The sequence below is a fragment of the Balaenoptera musculus genome, chromosome 21, assembly GCF_009873245.2.
Source record: "Balaenoptera musculus isolate JJ_BM4_2016_0621 chromosome 21, mBalMus1.pri.v3, whole genome shotgun sequence".
Lineage (NCBI taxonomy): Eukaryota > Metazoa > Chordata > Mammalia > Artiodactyla > Balaenopteridae > Balaenoptera > Balaenoptera musculus.
In genome coordinates this window covers 33,469,602-33,490,616 of record NC_045805.1, presented here as the reverse complement: position 1 = coordinate 33,490,616, position 21,015 = coordinate 33,469,602, and the positions used below count along the sequence as shown (strand labels likewise).

Genomic DNA, 21,015 nt, shown 5'->3' with positions numbered 1-21,015 from the left:
CAGTTATGCTGTGTCTCTTAAGCAACTCATTGCAACACTCTGGATGCTGGTCTTCTCTATCCACAAAACAGGACGATGGTCCTTCAACGTCCTACTTCACGAGGATCCAATGAGACCATATGTGACAGAACTCGGGAAACGGCAAACCCCCCGAATTGTCCTCAGTACCACTGAAATAATATGGGCTCCAGGAAAGTGAGGCTCTTCCTAGATCCTCCCTTCCTTCATTAAGATCCTTTCGGCTGTCTTAAGAGAGCCAGAGGCTGGGTCCCTCCTGCTCTCACATGCTGAGAGGCGAACACACGAGCTCCCGTCCGCCCTCCTGCAATGTGGTACCGCAGAACACAAAGTTATGACCGCAGTGAGTCAAGGAAGCAGAACGGACATTTTAAAAGGTGTGTTTTCAAACTTCTGTTTCCACAGTTCTGCAAGGTAGAAAAGAACCCCGTCATTCCATGACGCAGCAGGATCCACACGGCACACAGCCTCTGGTGAGATTCTGCTGGCAGAGCCTGAAGTGTTAGCAAGGCAGCAGAGCCAGAAGCAGGACACGAGCTTAATCAGCCATCTGACCTCATCCGGAAATTTCTTCAAACACCACTGTCTAGAGAAAACAGAGCTTACAGAGTCACCAAGTTAAAGGGCTACGGCAGGAAAACTCACACAGCCCGTTTCAGGTAGTTAACCCTTGATGGCTTCCGGCACAGGTGATTTCCTTCCAGAAGAAAATGCAAACCTAGCTCCTACAATGGAGGAAGATGAATTCCTTCTGGGAATGCCATCGAGGGAAGAGGTGGCTAAGGGGCGAGAGAGCTTACAACAAGCCTGGCACACCAGACCTGAGGGTTGTCCGTTCTGGCCAGGACTCTGCACTGGAGCTGCAAAGCACAGAGCCAGAGAAGCTTGGCTCTGTACTGACACTTCTGATACTTGGATCCAATTTTAACGGGCAGGGAGCACCTGCCCTCAGGCCGCTGGAGCACTAGGACTGACCGTCTGTGAGGACTGCCTCACGACAGAATGTGCAGGAAGGCTGTGGTTTCTGTTTTAACTGGAAAGGTGCTGGTTTCATGAGATTCCAGTCCCCTAGCTCTGTCATACACATCCTCCTGCCCTCCCGCTTTGTACTTTAGCTTTACTTTTCCAAACTTCAGGCACATCACAAAATGTCTCTGCGTTGAGGAGAGAACTGCCCAAGGTCAGCAGAGCAGGGGAAGAGCGCCGGGCGGGGCCACCAGGAGCCAGCGCTCGCGACGGGCTGCTTCGCCTTGCTGCCGTGACTTGGTGCGGTGACTCACGGGAGGGCGACGGAGCCAGCGGCACTGAGAGCTACGCACCTGGCTTCTCCGGCTTCACTTCAAGGAGCACCGCGTCCAGACGCCCAGAATAAAAGCGAGAGCTCCAGGTTCAGAGGTCATTTCCCCACAAGCCCCCTCCCTTCCCTTGATCCGGGATGTTCAGGACCAGATTACTTAATTATTCCCTTTTCAGCATCTCCCAGACACAGACTGTTAGGGGCAAGGATAATGCCGCACTCGAGCTAACAGTAAACCCAACACAGCCCTCACAGGTGAACAACGCAGGCCCAGCCCCGCGAGGTGTGGGCGGCGCCACGGTGCATCTTTGCTGCTTGCTCACTCTGTTGAGCACTGCGGGTTAGGGACCTAGGGACCGAGCACACGGGGAAGGCCTGACAGTCTCTGCAGCACTCATCTCAGCGGAGACCCGCCCCTCTTCTCAGCCAGCCTCCACCGCGCTTCGCACACCAGAGACACCCAAAGAACCAGACCCCAGAGGCCAGGCTCCCAGCACCCGTCACCGTCCGCTGCCCAGGCAGCGACGACATCTCTCCCTGCTTCAGCGGGAATCTCTCAGTAGCTACTGTCAAATCAACAATCCTGACTGCACAGCGGCGTCAACCTCACGTTTCCAATCACCTGCTGGTCATGACCGCGTGCAAGTCCCCCCATCCTCACACCCGGCCTGAGAGTGAGAGGCAGCCGCACACACCCGACCCCAACGTGCTCCCCTCCGCCCGGCCCTCCTCCCACGGTCCCCAAGCTTCCCCGCCCGAGAAGGGTCCTCCCTGGATGCCAGTGTCAGGCCACCCCTTTGTCCACCCGCTGCTTCTCCTACCTACAGCTCTCTCCCCCGCCTTCCTCGCTCCGAGCCATCTGGACACGCGCTCCCGTCTCACCATGCAACAGCTGGATTTATAGGCCACCTCATCCCCTCCAGGCACCCAAAGGCTCTTCTCTTCTGAACTAGGTACTGTCTCTAAACCAGACTGCACTTTCTCGCCTCTACCCACTGCACTTCTAGAATGCTTTCTCCCTTTTAAGATCCAGTTCAAAGGCCACATCTTACATGAAATGCTACCTACCCAATTCCTGCAGTCTCAGTTCGTCTCCGCCTGTGTATTTTAACTGGCGTCACATTCTGAATTAGTTCTGTATGCAGATATCTGTCTTTCCTACTAAACTATAACTGCCTCGAGGGGCAGGAGCCAGAACCCACCCATACCTGCGGTCCAGCAGAATCTGACCAAGCGCCCTGCACTTCGCAGGCAGTCGATAAGGGCTGCATTTAATTCACCAGCTCCCAATATTTCTCTTCATCAAGGTCTCCGTATGAAAGACAGACCTGAACCTAAAACCACTTCCTAGCACCCTCCCCGCCATAATCCCACTCTCTTCTCCTTCAGTTCGGCCTTTAAGCTACTCCCGGTGATGCTGGGACAGGGGGCGGGGGCACGGACCGCACCCATTTGAAGGAAGCATTACTGCTCCCACTCCCTGGAGGATGATGTAGATTGCAGGGTCTGAGGACTTCGGTCAAGTTTTAAACTTGGTAAAGAACCCTCAAAAAAGTCACGCCTATCCCACCACGATCCTGCGACCTGTTCAGTCTCTTCAACCTCCTCACAACCATCACTGGTTTCCAACCCATTCCACTGTGGAGCTTAACGTCACTTATTACAGCTGGCCCATCTTCTCTGACCTGACCTGATCAACCCCCTTCACATCAGGCAAGAAAACTCAAGTCGTTGTTTTTTTATTCTTTCATCTTTCTCCTTTATACCCAGGCTTTCTTCTCTCCTTTTCCAAATCATTCTCAACTCAGTTGGAAGTCCACTCCTAGGAATTCTACCTGAAACAATACCATCATCGCTGTACAGAGGGTACATCTGAAGCACAAACACTAAGATAACTAAAGTACTTTAAGTAACACGCTGCCCTCCGCACACGACCGTCTCCCGCAACTCAGCATTAAAAGGACCTGCACTGAGCTGTCTTCCAGGAGGAAAGACCTGGAGGACCCGCCCACGCACACATCCCCCCTTGGCAGGTACCCCAAGGTTCCTTTATATGGGGAGATGAGCTGATCGTGGGAAACCATTTGTCAAGCTGCGCCGACCCAGGTCCCCCCAAAGCAAGGTATGTGTACTGCATGGACTACCAGACATCCAGCTTGAATCATCTTTATGAAGATTATCTACTAAACTGTAAAACCGGCTTATAAGATCCCAAAAGAAAATGTAGACATAAAATTAAATGTACATGCCATTAACACAGCCATAAAATATTGCCAAGACTGAAAGGTAACAAAAAAATTTTTAAGGTGTTGTCAGCTGTGAGACATGAATGAATGTTTAAAATTCTTTACTATTACATTATTTGTCTGGTCATCTACTGCTGTGTAACAAACCAGCCCATAATACTGGCTTAAAATACCACCACCATTTATTCTGCTCATGAATCTGCAAACTGCACAGGGTCCGGCATCGGCTGCGTGTCAGCTGATGCTGGTTGTCACAGCTCCCCTGGGACTGGGAGCTGGAACACCTATGCGGGGCCTAGGCTTCCTCACAAAGTGGCAGCCGGGCTCCAGGGGCAAGTATCCAGAGGCAGACGGAAGTTATACTGTCACTTCTAACCTAACCTCACACGTCACACAGCGTCATGGCCACCACATTCTATATGTTAGAAACGAGTCACCAAGGCAGATCCCCAGCTCAAGAGGAGGGCAATCAGACTCCACCTTTTGATGGTAGATGTTAGAATCACTTGGGGAGCTTTTTAAAAATGCTCACCCAAACCAATTAAATCAGAATTTCTGGGGAGATTCTAGTGCTCCCAAACAAGTATTTTTTAAACACTCCCCAGGTGATTCAGATGTGTAGTTAGGAAGAGACCCACGGAATTAAGATGATCTCTGAGCTTCCTTCCAACTGCAAAATTACATATAGTACCCCAGTTTAGGAAGGGATGACGAGGATAAAAAAGGCAAAATAAAGGTCTCGTCTTTATTAAAAAGCACCCACAAGTATAGGTGTATTTTATTTTATTTTATTTTTTAAAATTTATTTTTTATTTTTGGCTGTGTTGGGTCTTCGTTGCTGCGCGCAGGCTTTTCTCGGGTTGTGGCGAGCGGGGGCTACTCTTCGTTGCGGTGTGTGGGCTTCTCATTGCGGTGGCTTCTCTTGTTGCGGAGCTCTAGGCGTGCGGGCTTCAGTAATTGTGGCACACGGGCTCAGTAGTTGCGGCTCGCGGGCTCTAGAGCGCATGCTCAGTAATTGTGGCGCACGGGCTTAGTTGCTCTGCGGCAACTAAGGGCCTCCCTGGTGGCGCAGTGGTTAAGAATCCGCCTGCCAATGCAGGGGACACGGGTTTGAGCCCTGGTCCGGGAAGATCCCACATGCTGCCAAGCGGCTAAGCCCATACGCCACGTCTGCTGAGCCTGCACTCTGGAGCCCGCGAGCCACAACTGCTGAGGCCCACACGCCTACAGCCCGTGCTCCACCACGGGGGAAGCCACTGCAATGGGAAGCCCGTGCACTGCAGCAAAGAGTAGCCCCCGCTCACCGCAGCTGGAGGGAGCCCACGCTCAGCAACAAACGCAGCCAAAAATAAATAAATTAATTAATTAAAAAGGAAAAAAAAAAGATTACCTGTCCCATGGATTGGCCCAAAAATATATAATTATAATCGACATTAAAAGCCACAAGAATGTACATCTGAAAAACACAGTCAATAGTAATAAGGATTTACTTGGCTATGAACTTTAAAATACTAATTTGAGGGGACATTTTCAAAATGGAATGCATATGGATTCTAGGTCTTTTGTTCCACCCAAAGTGATCCAAATTTTAAAAATTTAGCTACTACCAAAGAACTCTGGTCTGATTACTCCTATTTTTATGTTTTAAGAATAAGTACTTCCATAGGTCTATGAATTAATCACTTGCTTATAAACTTGAATAAAAGCTAGACGTCACTCACTGTTGTCTCCTAGAAGTTTATCAGCTGTTCTACTCACTCTATACTGATGTACGTTTTTCAGTGGCAAACGGGCATGGGTAGTTACGTGGTTCACAGGAACCCTGGGTTCTACTGAAGATTTTCAGGGACTGAAGTTTAAGAAAATTACATTTCCTGATTAATTAAAACAAACACTAAAGACTGACGAGATTACTACTTCCCAAACTTTACTGTGCACCTGGGGCTCGCTGGAATGCTGATCCTAATTCAGTGGGTCTGGAGGGGGCCTGTGACCTGCATTTCTAACCAGTCTTGGGTGACACTCAGCTGCTGGTCTCAGAGCACTCTCTGAGTAGCAAGACAACCCCAGAGACCATAGGTAGGGCTCAGAAATCTTACGGTTGAACGCAAGTACTTAAGTACAAGCGCACCACAGCAGCATTACGGACAGCAGCCGGAAGGTGAAAATGGCCCATCAATGGATGAATGGATAAGCGGATTATGGTACAGACACACAGTGGAATATTACTCGGCCATAAAAACCAAAGTACTGAAACATGTTACAAAGTTATGCTACATGAAAGGAGCCAGTCACAAAAGAGCACACTTTATATAATTCCATGAAAATGAAATATCCAGAATAGGTCAAGCCAGAGACAGAACACAGATTCACGGTTGTCAGAGCCAGGGGAGGGAAAAAAGGAGGGCAAGTGCTTAATGAGTATGGGGCCTCCTTCCAGAGAGGTGAGAGAGTGGTGGAGCTACACAGAGGTGGTGACCATGCAATACTGCAACTACCGCAAACCCGGCAAACTGTTCCCTTTAAATGGTTACCTTTATGTTCTGTCAATTTCACCTCAATTTTTTTAATGTGAAAAAAAGTCATATTCTTATATAAAATACCAAAACTCAAGATTCAGTAATATACCTAAAAATATTTCCTGCTGTAATGTAGCATTTCATACAGCTCACTTCATCTTCCAGAGTCACTATTTCTTCACTGGTTAAATCTATCACTGATAGATACCCTGGGCCACTGCAGAATTACAGGGAACCAAAGGAAAACGAGTGAGACTATTCTGAACCATAAGATACTATCTGAACAAATATAACTGCGTTGTGTTTCCTATTATGGTCTCAGCCGTGGAAAAGATGAACCTGAAGATCTGGTGACTACTGAAAACAGATCCTGCTAATAAATCACCACATCTCTGAAGAGATAGTTAAAAGGCTTGTGGCAGAGATCAACTTCCAGGAAATATCACTTCTCACTCATTTCCTTCCCACTGTGACCAGTTCTGTTCAGCGGTATAACGACTTAAGTTCTGACATATGTTAAGAAATATACTCTTCTCCTCCTCTATCTTTCAGAAAATAGAAAAATTCATCAAATGCCCTTTTCTGTTACTTCTTTTTGTCTGAAGTGCAAGAACGTATTTAAGATAAACATTTGAAAGAGAGAAAAGACTCTCCCATACTTATCAGTCAGGGAATATGCCAGCAGCAGCTTTGAGTTGCAGTATCTGTTACATCACTGTCCGGCAGTGATTTTTTCTTTAATTCTAAGTCCCTCCGTTTGAAATAAACAGGCAAGGTGTGGCGTCATGGAATAGGTGCCTTTGCTCAGACAGACCAAACACACAAGTCCCTTAGCTCAAAAGGAAGACTGCTGAAGGCTTTCACAAGCTCACGTTTAGTTATTCTTTCTACTCAAAGTGCCACTTCCTTCCCATTCTCCCAACTTTCTCCACATCCAGCAGCGAGTTCACAATTAACCAGACAAGAACAACTCTTTTTGCTAATGGCACTTCCTCCCTCCTCTGTGAAGCAACCGTTTGTAAACAGCACACTCACCGCAAAGATCTTTAACAAAGTTTTCATGTAGAGCTTTCGGATGCCAAAGGAGACCCCGAAAACGGCGGGGACGATGATGAAAACCAGGAGGAGGGTGAAGAGGACGGTCAGGGAGATGCCCAGGAGGCTGACAATCAGGCTGTCGAAAGGCAGCAACAGGAACATGGTGGAGGATGCAGGCCAGGCCAGCGCCCTCCCCCCCACGAACAAAGCTCGGCCTCAGATGGTCCTCTCCGACAGCACCGGCCTGGGGAGGGGCACCAACTCCATTCCCAAGTTCACGTCACTCGACGGCCGGAACAGAGAGCCTGGGAGTAGGATGAGAGCAGAAGGGGGCCCCCGAGGCGGCCAGCCCTCCCCAGAAGAGACGGGCTGCAGGGGTGGACGGGGCAGGGTCAGTCTTCAGTGCCAGCATCCGAGGCCAGGCAGAGTGTCTGGGCGAGTGAGCGGCGAGGGCGCGATCTGGGCTCTGCTACTCTCGCGCTGCTTCCAGAAGTTTTACTTTTTCTCCTGTCCAAGAGCATTTAGCAGATAAATCTCTCCTGAGGATGTGTCATTGCCAGAAGTACCAAGAAGAGTTCAACTTGGTGCCAGAAAATTCCTGATAACTCCAGTGGAGGAGGGTGACTGCTGGCACTTCCCACAGAAGGCTAGCGAACGTGAATATGTGGAAATTAAATAACTGTTTTCCTTAAAATTCCTTCATAAGCTGAAAATTGCGTCCATCGTAGAGCGTTCACACCCGGCCCCGTGCTTGCTCTGGAGAGGCTCCGGGCGCACTGCTCCCAGGACCCTCCTCTCTGGAGAGCTAGAGGCCGCGCCGGGAGGCCGCAGGTGCTGGCACAGCACACCTCATGCTGCCTGCGGTGCGTGGAATTCCAGACGCGTCTGGCGCTGGTTTCCTCTGGATACTTTTCTCCCTAAGGCCCCCTTCTCAGCGGTGACCCGGGTTCTTGGCAAGAAGCTGCTCACATGCTGCCGAAGCTGGAGGTGGAGACAGAAACACCATCTGTCACACAAACACAAAGCAAGGGGAGAGACATCAAGATGCTCTGGGGTGGGGCCCGGTGCGTTTTAGGGTCAGCCTAGAGCCTGTGCCGCTCTCACAACGCCAAGGTCAAAGGGACCGCGCAGAGCCGCAGGCGGCAGACGCGCGTGCGGAGGAGAACCACAGATGTTTCACACAGTTTTCAACCCCGATGAAACGATGACCTGTGGCCGCTCAAACTTTTCTAATAGATAATGTATGCATATTTGGGGTTAGTAGAGGCAAACTATTACGTATAGACTGGACGGACTACAAGGTCCTGCTGTAGAGCACAGGGAACTATATTCAATGTCCTGGGATAAACCATGGTGGAAAAGAATACGAAAAAGAATGTGTATGTATAACTGAGTCACTCGGCTGCACAGCAGAAACTAACCCAACGTTGTACATCAACTATACTTCAATTAAAGAAAAAAAAATCAATACCTTAGACTTCAAACAGAAGAAAAAGAAAATACACGGACATAAGCCGCATCTCAAAAGACAAGGAGGGCACACTCGGCGGAGGACACGTGCCTCCCACCTGTCCCCCACTGCCGAGTTCTTGTCCACAGATGCAACCGCATCATCAGCTTCGTGTTCTTCCTGAGACGTTCTACGCGCACACGAGGAAACCACTCCGGCCCACCTCGCACCCAGGCAACAGTAATGACGGCACACTACGAACACCGCTTTTTGTTTTGTTTTGTAGCTTAACATGTCTTGGGAGAGTGTTCCCGCAGTGCACACGGAGCTCCCTTACTCTTTGCAGGTGCATAGTTCTCAACCGTAAGAATGTTCCCTGATTTGGTTAACTGCTTTCCTGAGGTTGGACACCAATGTTCCTACCCTTTTTTTGTTACAAATAATGTAATGAATGTGCCTACATGATTCAGCATACAAAATGCACATGCAAACATATTTGCAGGATCAATTCCTAGAAATGGAATTGCAGGGGAAAAGGAAATCTAGGTTTTAAAAAAATAATAACTCTTGTTTTTATTTATTCCCCCCCCCCCGATTTACTGACATTTAACTGACAGATAACACTGAGCAAGTCTGCACAGTACAAAGCATGACTGATACACCTACATATTGCACACCTGCATATCGCAACATGACATCCACAGAGTATTAGCCAAATATTTACCTTTTGTGTGTGTGTGGTGGGAACATTTAAGATCTACCCTCTCAGGAACTTTCAAGTATCTAATACAGTACTGTTAACTATAATCACCACACTGCGCATTAGATCCCCAGGACTTATTCATTTTATAACTGGAAGTTTCTACCCTTTGCCCAACATTTCCCAACTTCTCCTACCCCTTGATCCCGGGTAACCACCATTCTTTCCTCTGTTTCTACAAGTTCATATTTTCTGGATTCCACATTTATGGGAGAATACACAGTATTTGTCTTTCGCTTCTGACTTAGGAAATACAGTTTTAATATTACAAGATATTGTCACATTTTCTACATAGATTAACTCCTCCAGCCTTTCTGGCCACCCTGGCCACTCTTTTTTTTTTTTCTTTTTTTCTTTAAGACTATTTACATTGGGGATCACGCTTGGTGGTGTACATTCTATGGGTTTTGACAAATGTATAATGACATGTATCCACCACTAAGGTACCACACAGAATATTTTCACTGCTCTAAAAATCCTCTGTGCTCAGATTATTCATCCCTCCCTACCCCCAACCCCTGGTAATCACCGGTCTTTTCACTGTCTCCATAGTTTGGCTTTTCCCAGAATGTCATATGGTTGGAATCATAGAGTATGTAGCCGTCTTGGCTTCTTTTACTTAATACAGCCACTTATTTTTTAAAATTTCACTATTTCAGTTTTATATTACTCTTTCTTAACCACAAGTTACCACTCCAAGTTCTGAACTTGGGAGCATCCTATCATGTCTTTCTGGCAAACATTTTGGCCTCACGCCAATCACCTTCTGGCTCGGTTCCAATACTCTTAGAAGTTCAAGAAATGGAACAAATGAACAGGTGACTGACTTCACCTTGAGTTCTGTCCAGTGCTGTTTAGAATTCAAAGCCCTTTCTGTTATCTCACAACCTGTCAGTATGTATTCTTTCCATTTTACCAGTTAGGAAACTAAGCGAGGGAGACGGATCTCGTTCTCTGACTCCTAACGGCTCCCATTACATCCCACACACCTAGCAATTAAATTAAAAAGACAACGTTTCAGTGGCAGGGATCCTCCACTTCTTCCACTTTCACGTGACCATTATCATTGCTAACGTTTACTGACCACTCACAGCACAGACGCTGAGCTAATACAGCAAGCACTGTGCACACGCCATCCTCAGTGAAGGCTCACAACCACCCCCCAGGGGAGTTACCATCAGTGCTATGAGAGGTGAGGGAGCGGAGGCTTAGAGGACAAAGTCACCCGGAGTCACACAGCTATAAATGGCACAGGAGGAATTTGGACAAGTGCGCCTATCTCACAGCCCCGCTCTTTAACCACCAGGCCCTCCTAGCTCTCAAACTACCTTGAGCTACATTAACACTTCCTTCACGCCAGGCCTGCTCGAAAGAACTTCTTGCCATCAGAGAAAAACCACAAGACAAACCTGGATTCATGCATCGGAATTTGGTGTTCTCAGAATCCAAGGTACAAACCTGCTCGTTCATTTTTATAAACTGGCCAAGCCGACAGTACATGCCAGATTTCTAATGACAGCCCAACGGAGGTTCAGGAAATTAGATGTATTTCTGAGACTTAAGTCAATTCGCTGAGTCACTGTATTCCTTAAACCTGTCCAATTCCAGCCTAATCCCAGGGCCACACCTCCGTCCCACTCTCCCATCCCTGTCCCACTGCACAGCTGCTGTCACATTAGCCAAGGTTACCTTGAGTTCCATGAACCTAAGGTGACCAACACCGGGGTCACTTTGACGTCCCAAGCCAGAGCTTAGATCTCTTTCCTCTGGATCACAATCAACTGAGAATTCCCAAGATTATTCTGGGTTCGTGTCCCCAAAACATCAAAGTCAACACAGTTAGCAATAATTTCGTCACCTAGTTCAGAGGTGGACACACCAGGCCCACAGGACAAACCTGGGCCAGTTTTTACAAGGCTTGTGTCCTAGGAACAGTGTTTACATCTTTAAAGAGTTGTAAAAAAAAAAAAAAAAAAGAATAACATGTGACAGAGACCACGGCCAGCAAAACCTCAACTACTTACCATCTGACCCTTTACAGCAACAGTGTGCACACCTCTGTCCCGGCTGCTCTTTCCTCCCCTCCGAGGCAGTGCCCTCCCCCTTGTTGCCCTCCACTCCCCGCACCCCCAGAGACTCCAGAACTCACAACAGCAACTAGCCAAACGAGTTCTGTGGCCAAATTTAACAATCCTCCCGAGAATTCGTAGAGGCAAAGACGAGGCCAGCAAGCTGTGGTTATCAAACAGGCCTCCAAACGTCTTGCCGGACTAGCGAACCAGCCATCACAGCCAGAGGTGCTGGCGTCTTAAGGCCCCTTAACACAGACTTTAGTCTCTGGAAATATCGGGAAACTGCTCACATGAGAACTCCATCACACCACAATTTCTAGATAAATGCTTTTGTAAGAGAGGCTATCACTTTGCCTCAAGTATAACCACGACTCCTTGGTAGGAGGCAGGGGAAGCTATCAGCTTAAAGCACTAGTTACCCCTTCTCTTCCATTCCACACCTTTCAGCCAAATCCACTGAGAGTTGCTTGAACCAATGTTCCCCCAACAGTCCACATGGTCCAGAGAAAAACAGAAGACCCAACTAGTTCTGAGCCTTTTAGGAGGGAAGATGGCCTCATCCTAGGAATGTGACAGTCCACCACTAAGCTAATGAAACTCTTCAACCCACTGAATGGCAAATCTGGGCCCCCAAATGGCCCACTTTCCAGGGCTTCTCAGTTCTCAGGGTGACGACATCAGGGCACATACTATGTGCCACACACCATGTTAGGCATTAGGCATTCAGTGCCTAGAGACAAGTACTCAGCAAACAGGCACATACACAGTCATCACTTCCCACTTCGATGACTGCCAACAAGAAGAGAGTCCTGGGTGGAGAAAGAGGAACCCTCCTGCACTGTTGGTGGGAGTGTAAATTGGTGCAGCCATGACAGAAAACAGTATGGAGGTTTCTCAGAAAACTAAAAACAGAGCTACCATATGATCCAGCAATCCCACTCCTGGGCATTTATCCAAAGAAAACAAAAACATTAATTCGAAAAGATCCATGCACCCCAATGTTCACTGAAGTATTATTTACAATAGCCAAGATACAGAAGCAACCTAAGTGTCCATCAAGAGATAAATGGACAAAGAAGATGTGGTACATATATACAATGGAATACTATTCAGCCATAAAAAAGAATGAAATTTTGCCATTGGTAGCAACATGGATGAACTTGGAGGGCATTATGCTAACTGACATAAGTCAGACAGAGAAAGACAAATGCTGTATGGCTACCACTTACATGTGGAATCTAAAAAATACAACAAACTAGTGAATATAACAAAAAAGAAGCAGACTCACAGATATAGAGGGAAAACTAGTGGTTATCGGTGAGGAGGGTGAAGGGGTAATATAGGGGTGGGGAACTAAGAGGTACAAACTATTAGATATAAAATAAGCTACAAGGGTATACGGTACAACACTGAGGATACAGTCAATATTCTACAGTAACTATAAATGGAGTATAACCTTTAAAAATTGTGAATCACTATTTTGTACACCTGTAACTTACATAATATTGTACATCAACTACACCTCAACTAAAAAAAAAAACAAAAACAGAATATAAGAGTCCTGGAAGAGAAAATAAAGGAGGGAACTTACAAATTTAAATCAGGGCTTCTAAACCAGTTCTGACTCGATCACAAGGCAGGGACTATTATGATTTGCAGCTATAGAAACTTCTTTTCTGCTAGCTCTCCATGACTCTGTGACACATCCTACACTTCAGGGGACCATACCTACTACCAGAATATGTCCAGAGACACGCCACATATGAACTCAAAAAGGAGAAGATATGCCATTTTATTAAAAATAAGTGCTTAGGCTACACAGGGATAATGCATTTTTAAAGCACACTAAGCACAATGTCTGTTATATATATTAGATCTCAATACATGGCACATATTATCACTTCATTCCGATCAGAAGACACCCAGAGCACTGTCTGCAGTTCTAAGTACCCCACTTTTTAAGAGGGCTAGATACAGAGGAAGGCATTTCAAAGTATGTCACAAAACCCACAAACCAAAAACTACTCCGTGGTGCCTAGCAAGCACTAAGTGCTCATACAAAGGTCAGCTGTAAAGCCAAGAAATGTGAATTATAAGTACAGTGAGGGGCAAAAAAAGTTTCTTATAACCCACCCTACTGGTGAAAATGAGAAAATACCCTCAAATACTGCTGACTGGAGCGTACAACAGTACAACCTCTATGCAGAACAATTCGGCAATCACCGTCAGAACTTGAAATACATATAACCTTAGATCCAGCAACTCTACTTCTAAAAACTTATGCTAAAGATAAACTGCAACAGTAGCTCTCAACCAGGGGCGATTGACTGTAGCCCCCTGGGGAACACCTGGTAATGTCTGCAGACATCTGTGATTGTCCTAACTTGCGATGGGGGGCTCCTGGCATCCAGCGCTGACTGCGGACAGGGATGTTGCTAAACGTCCTACACAGCCCAGGCCGCCCCTGCCACCACAAGGAGGTGTCCAGCCCCAAACGGCAACGGTGCGGAGGCTGAGAAACCCCGTGCAAAAGGAGGTGTGTGCAAGGTTACTGACTCCAGTACTGTCTGTAACATCAAGAGAAACATCACTGTCCGACAGTCAAGGATATAGTGGAATACTAGTCATCCGTTAAAAAAAAAGAGAGTGAGACATCTACATATGCACCGAGAAGAAACAACCTCCCAGTGAGATGCAGAACAACAAGGTCCACCGCAAATACCAACTGTGAGGGAGGGAGGAAAAGGACAAATACATACAGTGTGCATGTGTACCTGCAAAGACACACATCTCTGGGAAGAGACACAGGAGACTGGCAATGGCAGCTGCCTCTAGGAACGGAAGGAAGGCATCACTCTATCTTTTTGGTACTTTTAAAACTGTGTTTATCTTTTTGAATAGGTAACAGACTCATGATTCAAGAATCAAAACAAACACATCAGGGTTTGAATCCTCACTCGATCACTTAACTGGTAGTGTGAGTGTGACTTTGCGTGAATTACTTAATCTCTTTAAACTTCTGCTCAACATCTTCTAAAAAGACTGTTCACATTTCACATTGCCTAGAACAAGGTAAATGTTCAAAATACATTAACTGTTATTACTGCTACACTAAGTTCCTGTTATTATGAAGGAGAAGGAGGCACTGGAACGTATTTCCCAAGAAGTCATGACATTACACTGACAAGAAATCTTTCAACACCACTCCTGCCTAAAGGTGTTTACAATCCCTAAGGTGGCTGGCGCAAACCACAACTTAATTAGTGAATCACTGAGAATTCTAATGCAAGCTCCTCTAATGGCTTAAATTATTGAGGCTTGGAAGAGTTGAGTGACAAGACAAGCTACAAAATTGGCCAGTAACAGAGGCAGGACTAGAACTTACATCTGCCCCCCAACCCCCCGTCTTGTGGTCTTTCTGCTCCCCAGGCTGGCCTCTCCTTTGCTTTGGGGCAGGTTACACTTGAGAGGAAAGCCATCCATTTTTCCTAGTTTACTCTGTCAGGTCACAGACCCAGCAAATGCCCCCATTCTGATGTGATGGTAAATAAATGCACGTACACAGAGGAAATGCACGCTGGGGGGGAATTTGATGTCAAGCATGTCAGAGTAGTGGAGTATAAGAAATATGCCTGAATAGGACGCTGCTGCTTAGGAGGAAAGGTGTAAAAATGCTTCCAAGGAGTTGGGACAGCACAGAGCTGCTAGGTGAAGTGAACCTGAACTGCTGAAAAACCAGGGACATGCTTACAGCCGACAGCAATCCTGGATAAAACAGATGGTCCAAGACAAAGCCAGGATATGTCAGGCTCAAGGATGACTCAACTCACTAGGAAGAAGACAGGAACATGGTCAGTTTCAGGGTCTTGGTCTTAACTAAGGTCATTCTGACCCTAAGTACTTTCTCCTTCCCTAGAAAGGCCTCATGTCAGCTGGACCTGGGTAACAAGAAACGTGGTACCAAGTTCAACCCAAAGCAACATAACCTGCAAAGCTGGAAAAGAAAAAAAGGACAAAGATACAGGATACACTGACATTCTGGGGCCATCATTTTAAGAAAGGACAATTTCATTTGCTGGGGCTATAAGAGCCAAGAGGTTTCGTTACCCAACCTGAACACCGCTCTCAGAGCTCCACTTCAAAATCAGTGCTTTGACATCTGAGTATTGTATATGTAACTGGAAGCAACTTCCTGGCCTTCTTTTTTCAAAAATTTGTGTCTGGTTTATTTTACTTAGCATAATCACTCTGAGAATCATTCATGCTGCTGCCCGTGTCAACAGTTCATTCCCCACTGCCGAGCTGTTTCCCTTGGTAGAACAGGCCACGGCTTCTTTATTCACTCACCTAGTGATGGGTCCTTCCAGTTGGGGACTGTTACGAATAAAGCCGCTATCTACAAGCCTTGCATGGACATACACTTTCATTTCTCCTGCGTAAATACCTAGGAGTGGAATGACATAAGTGTACGTTTAGCTTTTAATGAAACGGCCAAACTGGCTTCTGAACTGGTTGTACCATCTTGCATTAATTCTCACCAGCAGTGTCTTAAAGTTCCACGTGCTCTACATCTTCACCAACACTCAATATGATCAGTCTTTCTAATTTTAGACATGCTAATGGATGTTAGGTGGTATCTCACGGTTTTAATGTTTCCCTCATGACCAATGATATGAAGCATCTTCCACGTGCTTATTGGCCAGCTGTATATCCTCCCTGGTGAAGCGCTCAGATCTTTCGCCTACTTTTTATCAGGTTATTTTATTATTGAGTTTTATCACTAGCCATTTTTTAAAAGTCAAACATTTCCCCCCCCCCCATGACTAAGCAGTCTCTTTACAATGAGAAAGCATTTCATCACAAAGGCACAAAATCTGTGAAACATCAGACTTCTCGGTTCAACTTGCCACAAGGTTGAAACAACCCTAATTGTGCAAAGAAAAGTCACCAAAACCACAAACTCTAACCTCAGACCTGTATATTACCAGGAACATAAAATGCTCTTTCATCTCTATGCTCAGCTGACAGTGATTCCGCACCGTCCAACACAGCAGCCGCTAACCACATCTGACCCTTGAGCACCGGAGATGTGGCCAGTCTAAACTGAAACGTGTTGTAAATGTAAAACAGACACTGGAATTTCAGTGATTTAGGGTGAAAAAAATGAATGTAAAAGATCTCGTTAATAATTTGTACACTGATTACACGTTGAAGTGATATTCTAGATAATCTGGGTCAAATAAAATGTATTATTAAACTTCACCTGTTTCTTTTTACTTTTTTTAAAGTGGCTACTATAAAATTTAAAAAACTGTACATGTGGTTTGTGTTATGTTTCTATTGGATAGCACTGACCGCACACTTTTAAGGCAGACCCTGGAGATACTGTATCTCCAACTGGTAAGGGAAAAAATACATACATATAATATCTTCCCTGCCCTCCTCCTCTGAGGTGTGAAGAGAACAGTGCAAAGGAAGGGGCTGAGAACTGGACTCAGGAGTCGTCTGAGGTTGGAGGCCCAGCTCTGTTACTCTCTGCTCTGTGTGACCTTCAATAAGTCATTCACCTTCTGTGGATTTAAGTTTCCTCACCAGCTTTTTGGTTTCTGTTTTTTTAATTCAAAAAGTCAACAAAAGCGTATCACGTGCCTAATTTTTACAAAGCATCATTCTAGAATTGCAGATCTTGAGCTAACGGTTTAATAGAAGGCAAACACACTAACAACTATTATGAAGACAAAATAAAAAGAGCTCCCAGAGAGAGCAAACCAGCCTGTACGGCTGGGTGGCGTGTGCACGTATCAATGTGTTTTAAAGGAGAGAGTACCTTTAAGGACTTACGAAAAACTCCAAGCACTTACAACACTCCTCCTAACTCTAAAATTCTGTGCTCTTAAAAAGCATTCATCATGCTATAGAGTAAGCATTATTATACAGGAAACTGATGACATTTGCTCAGGTCCTCCCCGTGAGCGTAATGATACAGTAAGAAGTAAATGACATGCCATGATGAGGGAGGTTGTTTTACGTGAAGAAACAATTCTGCAGTACAGCTCAAGCTTAACCAGGACCAAATACTCTCTAACACACACCAACCCCTCCTCCAAAACATACAATTCCCCCACCCCCTCATGTCTTCAGGGGCGATGATTTACCAAGACACCCTGATGCTGTTCATTTGAGCGGCATTTCCATAAACTGGATGTGCATGACAACTACTGTATTTAGGTCACAAACTCACAGAAGAAAAGTCCATCCTGAAAGTAAATTTATAAACAATTATGTCACATCATATAAACTGAACTTACAAGCAAACTCCAAGAAGTCTACACACAAGGATTCCCTTGTTCACAGCATCCCTCGGGCAGCATTTAAGGGTAAAAAAAATTGAGGTCCAAGTACTGAATTTAGCTGTCTTTCTTGAGATACGGAAACTTAATTGCCTAAAGTGTGCTAGGAAATGCAGACCATGGTTTTGTTTTTAAAAAAAAAAAGCGTAACCCATGATGCACCCAGCCCAGGATTCTTACCTGCTCACGGCAAGGAAGGATATTTTTATGGCAGGGTGCTACTGTTCTCTCGGCCACAAGAGCATAACCTCAGGGGTACACCCCCTAAAAATCATTCCAGTTTCCCTTAGTCACTCTTCATTCAGTAGCTATGAAATGTCATCCAAATCTTTTAAAGCTTGTGCTTATTCTGTTTGGAATTCCACTTTTAAGGTCAGCATCTTCCCATGTTACCTAAAAGCTATGATGAGAACTCCTCAACTTGTCCCAAATCTAGCTTAAGAAATAATTTAAGGCCTATCCCCTAGTTTCATTATTCCAGATTTTGGTGGAAAGGTTCCTATTTGCCTACCCAAGCCCTTCATCGGAAGAGTTTTCAGTCATAGCCCTCCCACACATTTCTCTTTCCCAAAGGAAACAACGTAAACGCAAGCAGCATGGTACGGGAGAAAGACTAGATGCGGAGCTGGGAGCTGTCTTTTCCAGCCTCAGTTCGACCTCTCATTCCCTGTAGATCTGGACAAGTCACTGAACCTCTCTGGGCCTTAACGGCTCATCAAAAATGAAAAAGACAAGGTGATCTGGAAGTTCTCATCCACACCTTCTGTTTTAACCTGTCCTCCAGCCGCTTAATTATTTTAGATGCCCTTTTCTGGTGCTTCTCCAATGCTATTGTGCATTTCTGACTTGAAGGACTTGTAATAGACTATGTCCCAATAAAAGTAAGTTATGGCTTTACTCCATAAAGTCGTAAAGTAAGATTTTTATTTTGACTCTCAAGCTACTTTTGACATCAAGGATTTATCCCAGAGACATGGGGGCGCGCGGAAGGGGGATGTGGATTAGACATGCTCAGTCATAGGTGAGTTCTTGAGGCTGGATGATGGGTACATGCTGGTTCACTATTCTATCTACTCTTCCATGTCTGAAATTCTCCATAATACAAGGTTGAAAAAAAATCACTGTCAAAGTGAGAAAATAATACCGAACTGGCATTAATAGGACTCTTTTCTACCATCTGTGGCATAAGGATAATTGCTTTTCATACCGTTTCCCTTGGGTTGAGATAGAATCTACAAGACATGAAACTAAACAGAGGTACTCAAACTTCAGCCAAAATTAAGAAAAATGAACCAGAAAGCAAATTCTTCAACGGATCTCAAGAAACTTATCAGCGAGAAGGTCCGCGGCACAGAGGCCTTGAGCAGTGAGGCACTGATATCTAGTACAGCATGGAGCTTACTTCCACAGAACTACAGTATGTTTCATATGGTATATTTTCCCTAACTTTTTTTTAACTGTGAAAGTTAAAGCCCTCTGTGACACCGAAGAGTGAGGAAATAAACAAGACCCTCCGGTAGGAGGATGCTTCGCAGGGCGTGAAATCAAAACGGAAAGGCAAGGGATATCGAGGGTTAAGAAATCCTGAAGAAAGCAAAATGGGGATCCTCTGGAGAACAGGAGCGGAAAACGTACATCCCAGGGACACCAAAGAACTTGAGCAGTCACGGTGAAGGCGCTTCCCCGCGATCTCTCACCCTCCCGACCGCGCGGAGGGCAGGCCGCGGGGGCCGGGATTCGGCAGGACACGCGGGGGCGCGGCCTGGAGGGCGCCGCGGGGACGGGCGGGCCCGCTCCACCGCAGGGAGGGCGGCACGTTCCGGCGCCGGGAACCCCCCGGCAGCGTCAATGGTGCCTCCCAACGCCGGCGGCGGAGGGGGGCGCAGGGAGCGGGGCCGCCCGACCGTAGCCCTCATGGGCGCCGGCCCAAACCCCAGCTCCCCCAGAGGCCCGTGACCTTCAGGAACGGGCCGGCCGGACCGTACTCACCTACCTCGAGGCTCCAGGCGGCAAATCCCTCCGTGGACCGTCCGTCCCGCCCTCGCCGCCGCCGCCGCCGGCCGAGGCGTGCGTAAGGACGTGCGCGCGCCCGCCCTTTGTCTATGCCGCCTTGACGTGACCCTCGCGTCCAGTCCCCACCCTTCCGTCATCTAACCTCACGCCCCGTACCCACGCGCTGGCGCGCGCCCGGCCGGGCTGGGCGGGGCCCCGAGGGGCGGGGAGATGGGGGCGGGGCGCCGGGAGATGAGCAGACGGGGCGCCAAGTCTTGGGCCGGGGAGGCGGGGAGGCGGGGCGCCGAGGGGAGGGGCGATGGGGAGGCGGGGCTCCGAAGGGCGGGGCGCCGGGGAGACGGGCAGACGGAGAGCCGAATTGAGGGCCGAGGAGGCGGGGAGGCGGGGCTCCGCGTTACGAGCCCCAAGTGGGCGCGCCCGGGACTCTCCAAGCTGCCACCTGGCGGGCGAGGACCGCTGCCTGGGCCGGGCCACCTGCTGCAGAGACTGGTACTGTGTGCGCCGGGCCCTGGTCGCCTGCTGCTAGCGTGGCGCGTGCCCCCGAGACTCCTGCTGTGATAAGGGGAGCACTTCCTAAAGAGAGGTCTCCACGCTTCTGAGCTGCGCCAGGGCCCGAATGCTGGCTGCTTCCCGCAAAGAACACTCTTATAGGTTCTGGAGAGAGTGAAATCAGCCCTGATTAGCGAGAAGAGATTTGAGTCACCAAATGGCCTTGTCATCTTGGGGCTGTTGTGAGTATGCAGTGAGATACAGATCGGTATGGAAAGAACTTAGCTTGCGGCCGGCACGCTCAAGAAATATTAGCTGTCATCACCACCACCATCATCATCCGAGTCTCATTTGCCAACTAGCGGAGCCAAGGAGTTCAAGGGTTGGTGTAGGCATCTCCCTGTTCCCTCGCAGCTGCAACTTTCCAATGTCTGCCTCAACTTGTAACTTACTTCTCTGCTAAAGTCTAGTTGCTGCCTGCTGGAGTTTGCATGTATATTGCTCACCATCTCTTTAAACTTCAAACGCCTAACCCAAGCGTGTATCATCTGTCCTAAAATTGGTTCTCCTTAAAAAAGAAATTAGCCCTTTTCCTTCCTGTTCTTAAAAGATCAAGCCCTCCCTCCTAGTTTATTCTGCACACAGCTGTCAGATTGCCAATCCATGCTAAATGATCTGATAGTAAGGCTTGAGGGTAAAGTCCATATTCTTAGACCTCAAAATCATCGTGTAAGAATGATGGCTCTGCTCTCAAACACTGGAC

At 47.1% G+C, this 21,015-nt stretch overlaps 1 protein-coding gene across 7 annotated transcripts in view; it reads right to left on the bottom strand.

The window, feature by feature from the left end:
* GPAT4 (glycerol-3-phosphate acyltransferase 4) overlaps nucleotides 1–19,836 on the bottom strand; it is a 31,397-nt gene extending 11,561 nt beyond the window's left edge. Inside the window, exons 1-3 of one of the 7 annotated variants that reach the window (XM_036838691.1) lie at nucleotides 19,740–19,825; nucleotides 15,748–15,844; nucleotides 7,116–8,099 (exon numbers count right to left, since the gene is read on the bottom strand). In XM_036838691.1, coding sequence (XP_036694586.1) covers nucleotides 7,116–7,280 — 165 coding nt within the window. In that variant the 5' untranslated portion in view covers nucleotides 7,281–8,099; nucleotides 15,748–15,844; nucleotides 19,740–19,825. Of the gene's footprint in view, nucleotides 1–284; nucleotides 345–2,523; nucleotides 2,627–6,189; nucleotides 6,298–7,115; nucleotides 8,100–15,747; nucleotides 15,845–19,739 lie in introns of those variants that run through there. The other 6 variants (XM_036838692.1, XM_036838690.1, XM_036838693.1 and 3 more) reach the window with 6 other exon arrangements.
* Nucleotides 19,837–21,015: the final 1,179 nt, after the last annotated feature.